The sequence below is a fragment of the Astyanax mexicanus genome, chromosome 1, assembly GCF_023375975.1.
Source record: "Astyanax mexicanus isolate ESR-SI-001 chromosome 1, AstMex3_surface, whole genome shotgun sequence".
NCBI lineage: Eukaryota > Metazoa > Chordata > Actinopteri > Characiformes > Acestrorhamphidae > Astyanax > Astyanax mexicanus.
This window is the reverse complement of record NC_064408.1, coordinates 79,643,515-79,661,095: the sequence shown is the minus strand read 5'-3', so window position 1 is coordinate 79,661,095 and position 17,581 is coordinate 79,643,515. Positions and strand designations below refer to the sequence as shown.

The window sequence follows — 17,581 nt, the reverse complement described above, 5'->3', positions numbered from 1 at the left end:
GGGTTTGAACTGTAGGCTGTATATTATAATAATATTACAGTCTGTAAGGGGGTTTGAACTGTAGGCTGTATATTATAATAATATTACAGTCTGTAAGGGGGTTTGAACTGTAGGCTGTATATTATAATAATACAGTCTGTAAGGGGGTTTGAACTGTAGGCTGTATATTATAATAATATTACAGTCTGTAAGGGGGTTTGAACTGTAGGCTGTATATAATAATATTACAGTCTGTAAGGGGGTTTGAACTGTAGGCTGTATATTATAATAATATTACAGTCTGTAAGGGGGTTTGAACTGTAGGCTGTATATTATAATAATATTACAGTCTGTAAGGGGGTTTGAGCTGTAGGCTGTATATTATAATAATATTACAGTCTGTAAGGGGGTTTGAACTGTAGGCTGTATATTATAATAATATTACAGTCTGTAAGGGGGTTTGAACTGTAGGCTGTATATTATAATAATATTACAGTCTGTAAGGGGGTTTGAACTGTAGGCTGTATATAATAATATTACAGTCTGTAAGGGGGTTTGAACTGTAGGCTGTATATAATAATAATATTACAGTCTGTAAGGGGGTTTGAACTGTAGGCTGTATATTATAATAATATTACAGTCTGTAAGGGGGTTTGAACTGTAGGCTGTATATTATAATAATATTACAGTCTGTAAGGGGGTTTGAACTGTAGGCTGTATATAATAATATTACAGTCTGTAAGGGGGTTTGAACTGTAGGCTGTATATAATAATATTACAGTCTGTAAGGGGGTTTGAACTGTAGGCTGTATATTATAATAATATTACAGTCTGTAAGGGGGTTTGAACTGTAGGCTGTATATTATAATAATATTACAGTCTGTAAGGGGGTTTGAACTGTAGGCTGTATATTATAATAATATTACAGTCTGTAAGGGGGTTTGAACTGTAGGCTGTATATAATAATATTACAGTCTGTAAGGGGGTTTGAACTGTAGGCTGTATATTATAATAATATTACAGTCTGTAAGGGGGTTTGAACTGTAGGCTGTATATTATAATAATATTACAGTCTGTAAGGGGGTTTGAACTGTAGGCTGTATATTATAATAATATTACAGTCTGTAAGGGGGTTTGAACTGTAGGCTGTATATTATAATAATATTACAGTCTGTAAGGGGGTTTGAACTGTAGGCTGTATATTATAATAATATTACAGTCTGTAAGGGGGTTTGAACTGTAGGCTGTATATTATAATAATATTACAGTCTGTAAGGGGGTTTGAACTGTAGGCTGTATATTATAATAATATTACAGTCTGTAAGGGGGTTTGAACTGTAGGCTGTATATTATAATAATATTACAGTCTGTAAGGGGGTTTGAACTGTAGGCTGTATATTATAATAATATTACAGTCTGTAAGGGGGTTTGAACGGCCCTCTCCTGAGTCTCTGTCCCAGAATGCTTCGCGTCATTCGGGCTTTGAAAAGCGGCGCGGCTCCTTCAAGATGGCGGAGCTGGAGCAGCTGCTGGACGAGAGTGAGTAGTAAACCCGGGCTCTGCTGTGGTCTACAGACCGCGTTTCAGACTATCTTGCGGGCGGTTTGTGATTATAAGCGGTTGGGGGCTTGTTGAGGTCTGTGTCGGGCTGTGAAGGCGCCGGGTCTCTGAGCTGTAGTAACTTCACCTCAGTGCTAGTTAGCAGCGATGCTAACTGCTAGGTGCTAGCTGCTAGCCGGGCTAGCCCCGGCTCAGAGCTATAAATAAAGCAGTTCAGCTGTACTTTCTCTCCGACCCGCCGGTAAACAGAGTGATTAGGACTCTCCCGGTGAGCGGAGCGGCTGCTCGGGGCTGGGAGGAGCTGGGAGCGGGGCTGGGTGTTTGTGTGTTTGAGAGCCGGGGGGCTGTGTGAGTTGATCCCGGTGTCTGAGGGGCTCTGTGTGTCTCTCTGATCTCCGCAGGTCGGTGACAGCTGCTGCTGCTCGGCTGTGTAGCTAAAGCTCTTTATCAGGGGGTCACTCTCAGCTGAATACAGATAAACAGAGATAATGGTGCTCCTAACTGCTCTTAGATTCCTTGTTCTCTCACTAAAGCTCTTTATAAAGCGCTGTTTTTCACCTACACTGCTGTAGGGTCTCGTCTGTAGGTTACGCTTTAGTTTGTTAGTTACGTTAGCTGTGGCCGGTGTTATGGCAAATTGTGCTACCTTGTCAAATCGTGCTACTCTATTTAACTCCAACAATACAAAAGAAGCACCATATTAGAGCATTTTTTTCAGTAGCTGTAGCTAGTTAGTATATTTGGATAGCATAAATTACTGTATCATGGTAACATTATGGCAATGAGAGGTCTTTTAAAATCTGCTTTTGTATATGTATTTTCTTTAATAATAATTATTGTATGTATTATTCATTTCCATTTACACTATTGTGCAATGAAAGTTAGTCCAGGTTGTTTAATGCACAAAAACTCCAAACAGATTTATAATGAAACACGAATTTTTATTTTCTAATAAGATCTATTATATGTATTATTAATTTCCATTTACACTTTTGTACAATGAAGGTGAGTCCAGGTTGTTAAATGCACAGAAAAAAACAGATTTATAATAAAAAAAAACAGGAGAAATATACATATATTTAAATAACAAGTATTATTATGTATTATTAATTTCCATTAGGTCAGCGCATGCGTAGTGTATTTAAGAAGCATGTTTCGATGAGTAGCGCATCTCGACGGAACACCCCCGGTTGTTTTCTGGGCTGTTAGCTCTGGAGTATCAGTGTAGCTACTCTGTGTCTCTCTGTTTTTATAATGTTAGCTAACGTTACTGTGTGCTGGAAGTCTTGGCTGTGCTAAAATCAGCTCGAAATCAAACTGTGCGAGCCGTTATTAGTCACAGTATAGGTTTATTTCTTACTACAGGTTGTTAGAGGAGCAGCTGGCACACCTTACAAACACACACAGCCGCCTGTCCTCCTCATAAAGGGTCCATTTACTTTACAGCAGCGCTGTAGCTACAACACCCAGCCTACAGGTCTGACCAGCTAGCTTATTAGACCTGTTAAGAGGGTAGTAGTAGTAATAAGAAATTAATAACAATAGTGCTAATAATAATAATGCTAGCCAATATTTACATTTTTACTATGTAATCCTATTAGATTATATTTATGTCTCAGAGTAAGAGGATTTACTTCAAATGACAAGTAAAACCGACAAGTAAAAAGTAAAAACTGAGATGCCCAATAATATTGTAATTGTAATTATAGATCACTTAAAAAAAAGAAGACAAAAACAGAATCTAATAATTTAACATGCTGCGAACATATATTTAATATCTTTGCTGAACATAGTAGGTAAAGCTATATGCAAAAATGAAGGTTTCCAAGTTCTAATTGTCTTTTTTTTGTTTGTTTTGTTTAATGCATAACTCCAGTTTATCATAATTATGAAATGTGCTATGCAGAAATTATGGCATTTTATTTTATTTCTTCCCAATTAATGGTAACATTTTATTCCAGAAATATTTTTGCGTCTAAGGGATTTAAAACAGTAAACCCATCCCCTGAAGTTCATCAGGTATTAGGTGCTAATTTATCTAGTCAGTTTGCCAAAACCTTGAGTTCCAAACATGATTCAAAAATGATATAGCACCTTAATATCAGGTGCTAAATTTAATTGCCCGTTCTAGTGTTTATATGTTTAGCTGTAAACATGTATCAGATTTTAAAATCTTGTTCTACAGATCACTGTTTATTTTTCCTGTTTAGAGAATTTCTTTTTTTTCCCCCTATTTTATTTACAGGCTCTTCAGCGAAAGCTCTTGTCAGTCTTAAAGGTAATTGCACTTAAAGGTTTAATATTTCTAAGCAGCTGCATACATATGCAAATGCAAATAAAGTAATTATATTAAATATGTGATTACTGTTATTCAGTTAACTGCACATTCCTCTTTGCGGTTATATGTCTTTGTAGAAGGAAGTTTGTCAAACACTTTAAATGAGAAAAACAACCTACCAAAATCTCAGAACACCAGGGGAAGGAGCAGCTACACGTCTATGGAAACGGTAAGTGGCTTGTCCGGTTGCTTGTTTAAATAGAAATAGACTAAGTTTTATTTGCCTGATTATTTAAGGTACACTTAGATGACCAGGCAGACGTACCATAATGAGTCCTGTTTCTTGTATGTGGAGCTGATGTGCGTGCATGCATGCTGATTCAGGGAAAGATTGTTTACATTACAGGCATGTTCCACTTACATATATAGATATTAATCGTCAAGTTGGCCAAATCTGATCTGAGTTTAAAGAAAAACAAATTGATTTGAGATTTAACATGAACATAGTCTTTGGTTATATTTATGTGGTTGATAAATTATATAGATTAATGTGTGCATATTTGTGGTTTGGTATGCATGTCTCAGTTTTGTTGTCTTGTTTTGTTTGTTCTGGATATATTTAAATACCCATATTTGTACTTGAAGTGGCTTACAAAAGTATTCACATTTTGTCACCTTACAACCACAAACCTAAATATATTTTATTGAGATTTTAAGTGATGGACAAACCCAAAGTAGCACATAATTGTGAAGTGGAACGAAAATGATGCATGGTTTTGAAAAGTTTTATGAAATAAAAATCTGAACGTGTAATGTTTATTAAGCCCCCTATATTTTAAAACGCCTAAATAAAATCCTGTGCAATCAGTTTCCTTTAAAAGTCACTAAATAAGTTAGTGTGTAACAACTGTGTGTAATGTATGTAGCCACAAGTCGTGTAGGAGATACAGTAAACGTGGTGCAAAAGAAGGTGCTGTAGTCAGATGAGAGCAAAGTTTAACTTTTTTGTTCTCAATGCAACAAAAAAAGGGGCGGGGGATGCTAAACACTTTTGAAAACCATGAATCATTTCTGATCCACGTTACAACTGGGTGCTACTTTGTGTTTGTCCATTAATTAAAATCTTAATAAGATGCATTTAAGTTTGTGGTTGTAAGGTGACCAAAATGTAATGTTCAAACCACTATTTTTCATTGTCCTAGTATACATTTGTTATTAAATACATGTAGGGTCGCCCTATAGCAGTGATCCTAGACTCTGGTCCTTAAGGCAAACTGTCAAATATTTTAGTGCTTACCCTGCTTCCGGCACACTTGACCCAACCTAATGAACTCATTAGCAAGTCCTTGCTGAGTTTTAAGTTTTTGTGTCACAGCAGTAAAGATAAATGTGTTTTGCCAGGTATTGCTTCCCGTACGTTCAGAAAGATTAGGCCTGCATGTATAATCTCAGTGATGTTTTTTGGTGATTTATATTCCTCTCCGATTATACACTCAGCCGACAAGAAGCTCGAAGAGGAGTCGCTTTTCCTCTGAGGAGGAGGAGGGAACAGTCGCTTCAAGATCCCCGCGGCGGAGCCAGAGAGTGACCACTGTGCCTCAGGTTAGCTGACAAATTCAGATGTTGACATCTCTATCTCAAATAACACGATGGGGCTAGTAATGTAATAGTTATAATAAATAAAAATGTTTGTCCTTTTTATTGCAGAAACTTGCAAATGTCACAACACCAGACAAAAGAACCTCACAGAAGATTGGACTGAGATTACGAAACCTGCTTAAACTGCCCAAAGCTCACAAGTGGTGCATCTATGAGTGGTTCTATTCTAATATTGACAAGTAAGTGATACCATGCATTTAAGGGTTAATATTGAGATGCTGTTCACGGGAGCTACTTTAGTGTGCTTTAACAAAGTATTCTTTTTTTTTTTTTCTTCTCAGGCCCTTATTTGAGGGTGACAATGACTTCTGTCTGTGCCTGAAGGAGTCTTTCCCTAACCTAAAGACCAGGAAACTGACTAGAGTGGAATGGGGAACCATCAGACGCCTAATGGGCAAACCCAGAAGGTTCACTAATGCTTTATAGACTGTGTAGAATGTAGATTATTTGTAGCTTTTTCTCTTAGCCATTATACATACAGCTAAATGTATAGAAATGTATAACTGTGACTTCATATTTCTCAGATGTTCCTCTGCGTTTTTTGCTGAGGAGCGAACAGCACTGAAGCAGAAGAGGCAAAAGATGCGATTGTTGCAACAGAGAAAGATCACAGACATATCTCTTTGTAAAGATCTGCCAGATGAGATTCCTTTGCCGTTAGTCATTGGCACTAAAGTCACAGGTGAGATTAGATTTCATATTTTATTTTTGTGTTATTATTATTTTTTTTTTTGTCTGATTTTAAAAATTCAGCTAGTAAGCAACAATTGTGTATATTTATATACTCAAACCTAGACTGAGCCTCAAATAAGAACTAAATGAAAATTACTATGGCACTCCATAGGCTGACTGTGTTGTTCTCTGCAGTCCTAAACTCTTTTGAACAAGGCTGTCATCTAATGATTTGTTATTCGTTTTCAGTTTTAAAACTGACATTTATGCCTTTTAATGAATCAATACTGAATATACTCATATCAGTGGGTAGCTATTTCCATTTTACCCTTTTATTAATAGTCCCTTTAACATTGTTTAATAGCCCCCCCCCTCACATTCCTTCCCTTTCCTATTAAAATCTGTGCACATTTTTTAATGTAATGCTTCAAAAAGTTAAAAACCTGTTTACTGTTTGTCACACTGTAATCTGTACAATATATACTTATATATACCAACCCACTCATTAGGACTCCCCCTATCACCAGTGATTCCCCAACACCAGGATGGTTAAGACTAGTACATGCCTCCTCCAATACATGTGAAGGCACCCACCGCATCTTTTCAAACTGCTGCTGATGGCAAGCTATGAACGGGTCAGCCACCCCATTGGGGGTCAGCCACGATCATTGCAGCAGTGCTGTACCACTCGAAGCCATATACAAAATATTTTTTTAATTACATTTTTCCAAACATTAAGCTTAGTCCTGAAGAACAAGGCAGTTTAAATTGAGTCTCTTAACTAAATGTAATTTGGCACTCCTTTTCTCCTTTACGATGTGTGTTGCATTTTTTTGTACAAAATACAACATTTAGCTTTTATTGATTTAACACCAGTTGCCAGAGACCAAACCAGAACCACATTGTTACCAAAGTGTATTGAATTAAGACATGCTGATATTTATGTGCCTTAGCTCGGCTCAGGGGACTCCATGATGGCCTGTTTACTGGACAGATTGATGCAGTGGATACAAGTGCAGCAACGTATCGTGTGACCTTTGACAGAAGTGGACTTGGCACACATACGGTTCCAGACTACGAAGTGCTGGTAGGATATTTAGATTTTGCTGTTAACTCTATTTACAAATAAAAAATCCTGGAAATCTGAATTCTATATATTTAATCTTTTTACAGAGTAATGAACCTCATGAAACAATGCCCATATCAGCCTTCGCCCAGAAACAGCGACCATCTCGCTTCCAGAACTTTCTGACTCCTCCACGAGGGGCATATCCTGCGTCAACCCAACCCATTTTAATGGTAATGAGAAATTTATTAACTCTCTAGTTCACATCCTTTTCCCAATAACACAATCTGGAGATTACATTTAGTATCAGTTCTGGACACATGTGGCCAATCTGTTACATTAAGTATTTCGTTACTCTTCAGTAAAAAAAAAATAAAAAAAGGGGTATAACCTCATGTAAGGTTAAATTTTGTTCTTTTATTTTGTAAGAGATAATGTTCTATGATATTATTGTCAGTTATGATTTTTTTTTTTTTTTTTTTTTTTTACCCATACCTGTTTACAGGACAATGACCCTCTCTTCAGTCAGTCCCCTTGGCGGAGTAAACTGACTGGAAGTGATGGAGACACACTGGGAGGATTTCCTGTCAAATTTCTTGTACAGGTGGTGAGTATCTTTTTAGATACTTATATATGCATATTTTTAAAATGGGTATAGTTCAGTCTGAATATCTTTCTTTTCTTTTTTTCTTTCAGACACGATTGTCTAAAATTCTCATGATCAAGAAGGAACACATAAAGCATCTAAAGGAGATGAATACCGAAGCTGAAAAACTGGTACAGTGTGTTTGTTTGTTTAATATTATTCGGGGGGTAGTTTTGCACTGTTTTTATGTTCCCCTTTGTAAATTTTAAACCCTAAAGGCCATACACTTAAATTCTTCATTCTCACATAAAAAAAAATATTTTGTTGCAGTTACTAAATACTTTACAGTAGCTAAAATAGTTTATTAAGTATGTGTATTAAATATTAAATTAACAAGTGTAATACTATGTAATACCTAGGATTCAGGTTAAGCTTAGCCTATGTAATTACCTAGTTAGTTTGTGCCTTTCTTTTGCTTTGTTCCAGCTGGTAGACCTTTGCTGTGTGGCGTGTCCTTATATTCTCCTTATAAGGACATGATTACATAAAATGTGCTGTGAGTGTGTAGATTGTTCAACAATTCAGTTTAGTTTAAAAAAAAAAAAAAAAAAAGCTACTAATTCTCTTAATGCTTGAGCGCAACTGCAACCAGTAATTGGATTGGATTGTTTTTCCCTCCAAGCTTTCTGGTGGAATATTTTATTTTTACATAGTGCTGTGGTTTGTAAATTATTTGAATCAGATATTTGGTTTCTTTATTTAATTCAATTGTTTGTTATTCATGTTCTGCTCTATTGTGTCTCTACTCTACCTGTAAACATGCCTTTTAGTAGTGGATCAAGGCATGTAACACACTTTCAAACCGTAGGGGGAGCCCAGGGGCAAAAAATGCCATTTTTCCAGTGTTACAAGAATGCTGTGTGGATGTATTTGTACATTTTCCCAGTTTGTAGTGTGATCGTAAAATGTTTTTATAACTTGTCTCCCACAGAAGTCCTACTCCATGCAAATAGGTTTGGACTTTCAGAAGAGATATGCAACCACTGTTCTAGACCTGGAGCAGCTTAATAAAGACCTGAACAAAGTCCTGCATGAGGTTCAACAATTCTGCTATGAGGTAAATGCAAACTTTCTTTAAAAAAAAAAAAAAAACTGCTTCACAAAATCGGTTGGACATGATCATAAAAAATTATGTCTATTTAATTGCACTGACCTTCAATTTTTTTTTTTTTTACAATACTCAGACTTTGCTTCAGTGTTGACTTTAAGCAACTCATTCCTGCTGTTGTGAATTTTGCTTGACAGCTGGCTCCAGATCAAGGCATGCAGCCTGCAGATCAGCCAAGTGAGCTGCGGAGGCGCTGCGAGAATGAAGCCGAGGACGTAATGAGGTTGTGCAATGCACTGCCGGATGGGGAACAGCGTGTCCAGAGCCCTGGCCTTACTCAGCTTGTTTCTCGTCTTACTACCATCTTGCTGCAGATCAGGGTGAGCATCATGAGGCAGAGTATCATGAGGCAGAGTTTCACGTTGTATTTGTAGTTTAGACATACTCTACTGAGGTCTGTTGTGTGAAGCTGGATTTATATATATATTTTTGTTACTAAGGTACACCAAAAACAGACTTGGCGAGTTCAATCGGTGTATCCAGTATTGGATTAAAATAAATCCTATTGAGTAGATGCAGTGTCTCCTCTTCTTAATTTCCATGACATACCTACCAGTGTGAATTTTCTTTTTGTACCCTGCGTTAAAAAAAAAGTTCTAGAAGAAAAAACACAACCATTACAAACATTAAACTCCATTTTTTTGGTTGAACAATTTAAAATGTGCTGTGGTGTACTGATTTCAGCCTGGGTGTTTTAATTGTGGTTGATAATTAAATGTACATTTCCTCTTGAGTTTGCCTAAAGAAAAAAAGGTTAATGTGGATTCTTGTTTGGTAGTGGTTATCAGCCTCAAAACACAATTGTAGTCTGTAATGGTGTTGAAAATTAAAATTTTCTTATGTTGTATTATGTCCATCTTTCTTACAAAATTCTGAGTTTTTTTTTTTTTTTTTTTCCCAATTCCTCACCTCACCCCCCACGCTTTAAAAAGTTTTTAATAAAGTGTTTTGTCTTCTGGTTTAGTGCTTAGCAGAAGGAGGTGATCTGAACTCATTTGAATTTAAAGCATTGACTGATTCCTTGAACGACATCAAGAGTTCAATAGACACTTCTAATCTCAGGTAAGATTTTTTTGTTGTTGTTGTTGAACATCATGCAATTATTTAAATATGCCGGTTAGTGTTTTGATACCTCCTTTTAAATGATTAATACGATACCCTTGCTGATCTTGTCCAGCTACAAATGTACTATTTTTTGTTTTGCACAGTAATGCTTTTATAATGGTTTTGATTCCAGAGTAGTGGCTTGAGCTTAACCTGTGACGTTTTCTTTCTGACTAATATAGCTACAATTATTTCCAGTCCTCAGATTTCAGTTTTAAAAAGTAGCTACATTCCAAAGTTTAGACTGCAGTCGAGGTAGGCTGTGTCCTCTGAGTGACTGTCCTATGAAGACTCTCTCAGTAAAACGTGGAAACAATTTGCCCCAGTCCTTGTTTCCCATCATTTTGGCACATTTTTTGTAGTGCTATTTTTTTTTTCCATCATATGCGAAGTACACTGTTGCGTCCTTCAGACTATGCAGAAAACGGGTTGCGCTTCTTGACTGTATACAAAGGATCATTCACTTTTGCTTATTAAAAGTAAATTAAAGTTTAAATAAAATAATTTAGCTTGCTTACATCTTTCTTTATACAAAACGTTTGATTTCATGTTTTTCTTCACAGCTGTTTCCAGGATAATGTGGAGATCCATGTAGCACACATCCAGAGTGGCCTGAGCCAGCTGGGCAACCTCCATGCTTTCTCTGCCAACAACACCAACATAACGTGACTGAACCAGATTCTATACAAAACTCCTATTTCCAAACATGGACTCCGAGCCATCTCTGTCCCACTTTTTTTTTTTTCTCCCCCCCTTTTTGTTTAGAGGTGTTTAAATGTTCCCTGACTAAACATGAACCGGCAGGCAGTTCCCCCCATACACTGTGTTAAATATGACAAACAAGCAGATCTGTTCAAATGGCCAGTTAATATGCTAAGGCATCCAGTTTAAGAAATGTTAAATTTATTGATCCTTCTTGATGTTCCTTCACCAATGTTAATCTAGTCGTATTGGCGGTCCTTTTATTTTTATGGCTGGTTCCTGTAAGGTTTTTGCCAAATTCTACATTTTCCACTTGCGGTTCTTTTTTATTTTTTTGAAGCTGAAATACTTTAGAGTGGTGTTTTTATGCTCCCTTAGAAAAAGGGAACTTGATTTGCAACTTGTACAGTTTTGAGTGTCTACCACAGAGATAAATGTACTGTCCATTTTGAAAAATGTACATTGTAGATAATTGTACAGTGGACTCGTGTTATTAATGCATTGGCTGTACTTGTCAGTCAACATTTTATAACAACTTTTAAGTATTTTTGTAAAGAACCAGATTTGATTTATATAAAGTCCCCAAGATGGAATGGCAGACAGCTGTGTGGATGGCACCCATCATATTGTTCTGTCCCCATGGCTGAATTTCTCCATCTGAGGAATATTTGCAGATACATCACTGGTGTATGTTCATTTAAGTGTTTATGGATTTTGCTTTTAGGTGTTTTTCACCAGTTGCTTTTATTTAACTGGTAACTGTATACTGCAAATGTGTATATACATTTTGTTCATTTCTATTAAATGCCAAACACCAGAAAATAGTTTTCTTGCATTTTTGTAGTAAGGCAAAGACTTTTGTACATTTTTGAATTCTTTTATTATATATATTTTTTTCCAACAGTGATACAGTGCAACTATTTAAATATAAAATAAATAACTCTTTCCAAATCTGAAACTTTTTTTTTTGGTGGTGGGGGTTGGGGTGACAACAGTCCGAATATCAGATGTACTGTACTACATAAAACCAGCAAAACCAGCCATGGCTTCCATCTCCCAGTCAGAGTCAGAGTCAGAAAACTCTCCTGAGTCACTGCCTTGGATTGGTGAAAAATGACCAAAACTGTCGGGCTGGGCTTTGGCTGGCATATGCTGCACTGGGCAGGTGAGCTGTTTGGGTGATGACCTGCTGAAATTCATCTGCGTTGGAATAGGAGGAATGATGACCTTCATATCAGGGCCGATTGTTCTGTTGGGAGGGAAATTATCGTAATCCACCAGCATGTGTTTAGGTGCAGATGATGGTTTGTGTTGAGCCGGCACGTTTACTCTGTGGTACTGATAGAGGTTTGTGCAGAGTGACATGTCTGGCTTAGCCTGTTCTGTTTTGATGGTTTCCTCAGCTGTACCAAACAAGCCTGATATGGCAGTGGGGTCGTAGCTGTGGTCTGTGGCCCGGCGGTGCATCTGTTCTGTGCTGATCATTGGCTGAGAGAAGGAGTCCCTCAGGGCGAAGGTGGCCATCCGCTGAAGAGCAGGCTGAGTTTGCTGCTGGGAGAAAGGGGCTGCAGGTGCTTTGGTCATTATCTGGACATTTGCTTTGGGCTTCATTGGAATGGGCGTCCCTACTTGACGTCTGGACTTGGCACGTCGATTCTGGAACCACACCTTTTAAGAAAAGAAAAAAATGTTTTATTTTTAGCCTGAATATAGAGTAACTCTTACAACTTTAATAGGAATCTTGAGCTGGGATCAGGAACAACTATGAAACGTGATGTTCTTACCTGAATTCTAGACTCTGGTAAACCAGTCAGTGTCTCCAGTCTTTCTCTTAAATAAATATCTGGATATTTGGTGTCTGAGTACACTTTCTCCAGGACTTCAATCTGCTGCTGTGTGAAGTTTGTTCTTTTTCTGCGATGGGTCAGCAGGGCCATGCTGTCCACTCTGGGCTCCATTGGCCTGCTTTGGTTCACCAACCTGACTCGGTCCTGCAGGCTGCAGTCTGTCAAGAAAAGAAAGTCAGAGTGACGTAAGGTACACTTATAATGTGGTGGGATTAATGTCTGACATTTATCTAGACTTTATCTGACATCTCTCTACAGAGTTTAATCAATTTAATTTAGAAAAACTCTTTATTTTCTGCCCTGTGGAAATATAGAAGCAGGGTCGTTTCAAGGCATTTAGGGGTCCCAAACTAAATGGACACACATTGGTATTAAACATAGTAATGTTTAAACATTTGCAACGTAAATCAAACAGCATTATTTCCATACCAACTATCACTATACTTAAACCAGCTGTTGTCTGGGGGCCCCAGGCCCTTGAGTGGTTTGCTTGCCTTGTTGCAATGGGACTGCATATGGTAAGATGTTCTCGTGGTTAGATTACTTAAAATGTAGCAATATTATTATTATTATTATTATTATTATTATTTAAAATAGGGAATTAACCCTTTAAACTAAGAAATGTTTTTTTGACATCGTGATGTCTATCTTTGTGTGCCATAGCCACATACATATTTTTTTGTTGTTGTTTTTTTTAGTGTAAATTGTCAATTTCCTCATTTTGTTAATATTATTCATATTAAAAACAAATATCATTGGTACATTTTAAAGAAAATAGGGCCATGATACATTTTTTTCCATAATCTTCCACAGGGTAGAGCACCACATACAGACGTTTAGCTAGAAAATCCTTCAAAAAACTATAGAAAATAATGAAATATTTTAAAGAGTTTTTATAAATAAATAATTAAGCCAATGTAGAGAGGTTTTCTCCTGTATTAATAAATGTTATTCAGGCTGTTTCTGAGAGAAGAGCTGGGCTGTATCAGCCTGTCCTCAGTGTGGGGTGGTGACTAACCTGCTAGCTGGATGTTTGTCCTCCTCTCCAGAGCTCCGGCTGTGAAGGTCTGGAAGTGGGTGAAGTCTCCGGGCAGGAGTTTACCGTGCAGGGTCGACATGGCCATCCGTCTTTATCCGAGCTCAACTGAGACTGAACGAGTGTCCTGTCTGTGGAGAGGAGCCCCTTTATACAGGTCGGGCCGGCGCTCACCTGAGGGTGATCAAAGTGAGGGGGAGAAGTGTGATAATCAGCGGCTAGCACCGCACCGGCAGCAGGCCAGGCCTCAGACCGCATTGTCCCCCGGGCCTGATGGGCTGGAGGTGTGAATGAGGCATCCACCAGCGGCCCTCAGCATCATCTGGGACTGTAATGGACTCTCCTCCTCGAATACACATCACTAGAACAAACATTTAGCTCTGTGCTGCTGAAGATCCAGGCCTCTAGGGGCTCCTCACATCCTGAATCTATACACTGCTTATAGCACCTACTACCACACACACTCTACAGGCCCAGAGCAGCCTCCACTCACACCACCACACCCTGTGGGTCAAATACAGCTGATATACAACTGATATTGCTATTTATAGGTATATGTTTGAGTAAAATGAACATTGTTGTTTTATTTTATAAAATACAAATATTTCTCCCCAAGTTCTAAATAAAAAGTCATTTAGAGCGTTTATTTGCAGAAAATGAGAAGCTTTCAGACCTCAATAATGCAAAGGAAACAATTTCATATTTATAACGTTTTAAAAATTCAGAAATCAATATTTGTTGAAATAACCCTGGTTTCTATTTACAGTTTTCATGCACCAGTCTTACACACTGCTTTTGGATAATTTTATACCACTCCTGGTGGTATAAAAATTCAAGCAGTTCAGCTTGGTTTGATAACTTGTGATCATCCATCTTCCTCTTGATTATATTCCAGAGGTTTTTAATTAGGATAAATCAAGGTAAAACATCACTATTAAGTGGTCTCTTATTTTTTCTGGAGCTGTATTGTGACTGATCATGATAATTCAGTTGTATAATCATGTGTTTACACATAGGGTGAAATTAAGGGTGTTTGGGACAGTTGTTAAGACTTAAAGAAAATAGTCAAACATTTGATTTATATATGTAATATTAATAAAAATTAATGCTGATTTTACAACTTTATTGGCTGACTGACAAATTACAATAAACATCCTCCCACCATTCCAATACCTGTTGCACTAACAGGAAGTAATAATAACTTTATAAATAACAAAGTATAGTCATAAAAGCATTTAAAACTTCATTGTTCTATATATACAGAACAAACCAAATATTAAACCTGTACAATATTTTCATAAATAAGAGGGCATTTAAATTTATATATGTTTATCCGGAAGCTACTCTATAATTTTAAACCTAAAGAATAAGCTTTTAAGGATTAAAAATTAGGATTAAGTATTAAAGCATTAGAATGGGAATAAACAAATGTTTAAATAACCGTATACATCTTAACCTTATATATTAATTGGCTTTTCTCACTAAATAAACGCAACCACAATATTCAGGTCAGCAAAAATGATTGAGATTATGTCCATTAACTGTACCATAATTATATAACTTATTGTGACCAGTCACTACACACTAAAAAATATATTTTTCCCATATAGGGGCAGATGTGTTCATTTTTTAATCACTTACAATGTGAATAATATTTCTGTGTTCACACTCTTAAACATGGAATTTCTACAAATGGGCAACACTAAAAAAAACCCTTTGGGTAAAAGAGGTGTGTGTAAAGAACATTTTACAAGTTAGACCCTGATGTTAAACTTCTTTACCAAGTTCCCAATTCTTTCTATGTCTGTTTATCTATCTTTCTAACATTTGTCCATCTATCCCTCCAAAAATAAATCCCTCATCTTCCTGTCTATTTACATCCATCTGTCTATTTGAATCTTCTTTGAGGGCTTCTTTAGGAATTAGGCATCCCTGTTCACCTCACCTGTAGCCTCTTAACTGTTCAAAGGATTTGCTGAATCATGGAGTCTTCAATACACAACAGGGGTCAATAGCCACAGTCTAGGAGAATGTTCATCACAGTCCTAATTTTGCAGCAAACTACAGAGGTTTTAGTGGTCAAGCCGAGTGTGTTTTAGCTACTGCATCGAGCTACTCCTTCATTTGTGCACTGATCTCATTCAGTGTGTCTGAAATAATAATAGATCTGTAATGAGAATCTAATTCATGAGGTTTATTAAATATTGCATTAAAGGTGGCTGGGACATGGGACAGTTAAGCTATACAAGATCATTTTCTTGCATTAAATTAAAATGTTTAAATGATTAAAATGTAAAATGTTTTTTTTTCCACAAAAGCAAAATGAACATATTCAGTATTACAGAAATTGATTATTTGTTTGGATATTTTGTTCAATCAAACCCAAGAAAATGTCCCACTCTGTCTTAATTCACCTTATGTAGTCTGTGAACACATGTCCAGGGCTTTTTCATGTAGTACAAAGTTCTGCTATTTTTATATGCTGAGCCTCTTTGGCTTTGATCACATCTTTAGCAAACTGATCAGCTCTGTGATTCAAAAAATGAGCCTTTAAACATCAAACAGCAGACCTGGGCCTTTCAATACAACCATATGGAGCAGATAATGAGCAGCCGTTATCAATAAGACTGGCAGCCAACACAGACGCAGCCCTTCACACCTTCAGAATAACCCCTCAGACAGAGGGATTAAGCAGACATTAACCACAGAAGGATATTCTGCCTGGGTGAATTCTCAAATGTGAGGGTATTAAGGAACTTGTAAAACTACATAAACAAAATTCTTTTACAGAATAATTTAAACAAACCCAAAGAAAATTGGGTACAAATCCCAATATAGTTAGACTTGTTTTATTGTTCATGTGTGTTCTCTATCTGCTCTGTAGAAAAGAGCTCTATGAGAAAAGCAGATTTTACACTAGTCTTTCATGAACCTTAATTAGCTGAGATTGAGATCAGTCTCATTGGAAAAAATGATTAAATGTCAGACAATTTTAATAATTCATGAAAGAGGGTTATTTCTCATAAGCTGTTCAAAAAATCACTTAACTTTTACACTGCTATTAAACGTGACTTGACTGTGTCTTGGAGAAATTAGACACAGGAGAAGAGGAGATCTTAACTTTATATTAAACATTACTTTCCTCTCTGAATGGCTATAATCAGAAATGTCCATCAGAACATTCAGGTGCCAATTGTACTGCCAAGATACATCCAAGCACAGTCTAATTAACATGCATGCCTGAGATGTTTATGTTGTGTGTGACCAATGCAGCTATTCATGATGTGTCTTCAGTTTGAAAAGGAGATTCAGATACATGGACGTGTTTGCTAATGTCTTTTAATACATTCTTTTCCAGTGCAATTAACCACACCCAGGTCCATACATATCTTTTGCTGGCCACACTTTGGTTGTGTGTTTTTGTTAAACCATGAAAAAAGGGTTAAAATTGGCATTTTTGTTTTAGCAGTAATGTACTTCAGTTTTAAAGCAGATAATGTGCAGCTGTACAATTTTGAAGGCCCAAAACAGGCCATCATGTTTAAGCATGCAGACTTTGCCTTTCTTTGAACGTCCTCTAGCCTTGAAGCACCTTTCATTTCCTAAAATGCTCCAATCGAGACCAATTTTAGCACATGATTTTACACCAGAGCATTTTTTAAAAACGTTTAGAACAAATTTGGTCATTTTTAAATCTTAAAATGCAAGTCAAACACAGGCAATACACAACCAAAGGAATCTGAGCAGATGCCTTGAAGCAGGTGTGAATTGTTACTCAGAAGCAGGTGTGAGGACAGATTTGACTGGAAAGGACAAGATGTGACTGTTCATCAGGAAGAGCCCTTGAAAGCTAAAATGCTTCCTGCACATATGGAAGGTCATGAAAGCTTGTACTTTTGTGGCAACAAATCAAAAGGACACCAA

General features: G+C 36.9%; 2 protein-coding genes across 2 annotated transcripts; one reads left to right on the top strand and one right to left on the bottom strand.

Moving 5' to 3' along the window:
* The first annotated feature begins 1,442 nt into the window (after window positions 1–1,442).
* Window positions 1,443–11,110, top strand: lin9 (lin-9 DREAM MuvB core complex component). Its single transcript, XM_007253914.4, has 15 exons — window positions 1,443–1,518; window positions 3,785–3,817; window positions 3,955–4,046; window positions 5,315–5,419; window positions 5,525–5,655; window positions 5,758–5,883; window positions 6,001–6,158; window positions 7,102–7,235; window positions 7,322–7,447; window positions 7,720–7,821; window positions 7,911–7,991; window positions 8,792–8,917; window positions 9,106–9,288; window positions 9,933–10,030; window positions 10,636–11,110. The coding sequence occupies exons 1-15, from the start codon at window positions 1,488–1,490 to the stop codon at window positions 10,739–10,741; spliced, it is 1,632 nt and encodes a 543-aa protein (XP_007253976.1). The 5' UTR covers window positions 1,443–1,487; the 3' UTR covers window positions 10,742–11,110.
* Window positions 11,111–11,675: 565 nt separating this feature from the next.
* Window positions 11,676–14,119, bottom strand: mixl1 (Mix paired-like homeobox). Its single transcript, XM_007253913.4, has 3 exons — window positions 13,640–14,119; window positions 12,559–12,779; window positions 11,676–12,442 (listed from the first exon to the last, which is right to left on the bottom strand). The coding sequence occupies exons 1-3, from the start codon at window positions 13,743–13,745 to the stop codon at window positions 11,792–11,794; spliced, it is 978 nt and encodes a 325-aa protein (XP_007253975.2). The 5' UTR covers window positions 13,746–14,119; the 3' UTR covers window positions 11,676–11,791.
* Window positions 14,120–17,581: the final 3,462 nt, after the last annotated feature.

Excerpts from the sequence above, each read along its gene's own strand:
- lin9 (XM_007253914.4), top strand. The coding sequence starts at position 1,488 with ATGGCGGAGCTGGAGCAGCTGCTGGACGAGA. Across the intron at positions 4,047-5,314 it reads GCTACACGTCTATGGAAACG|CCGACAAGAAGCTCGAAGAG; the intron begins GTAAGTGGCTTG and ends TTATACACTCAG. Across the intron at positions 8,918-9,105 it reads TTCAACAATTCTGCTATGAG|CTGGCTCCAGATCAAGGCAT; the intron begins GTAAATGCAAAC and ends TTTGCTTGACAG.
- mixl1 (XM_007253913.4), bottom strand. The coding sequence starts at position 13,745 with ATGGCCATGTCGACCCTGCACGGTAAACTCCTGCCCGGAGACTTCACC. Across the intron at positions 12,780-13,639 it reads GACAAACATCCAGCTAGCAG|ACTGCAGCCTGCAGGACCGA; the intron begins GTTAGTCACCAC and ends TTTTCTTGACAG. Across the intron at positions 12,443-12,558 it reads TACCAGAGTCTAGAATTCAG|GTGTGGTTCCAGAATCGACG; the intron begins GTAAGAACATCA and ends TTTTCTTAAAAG.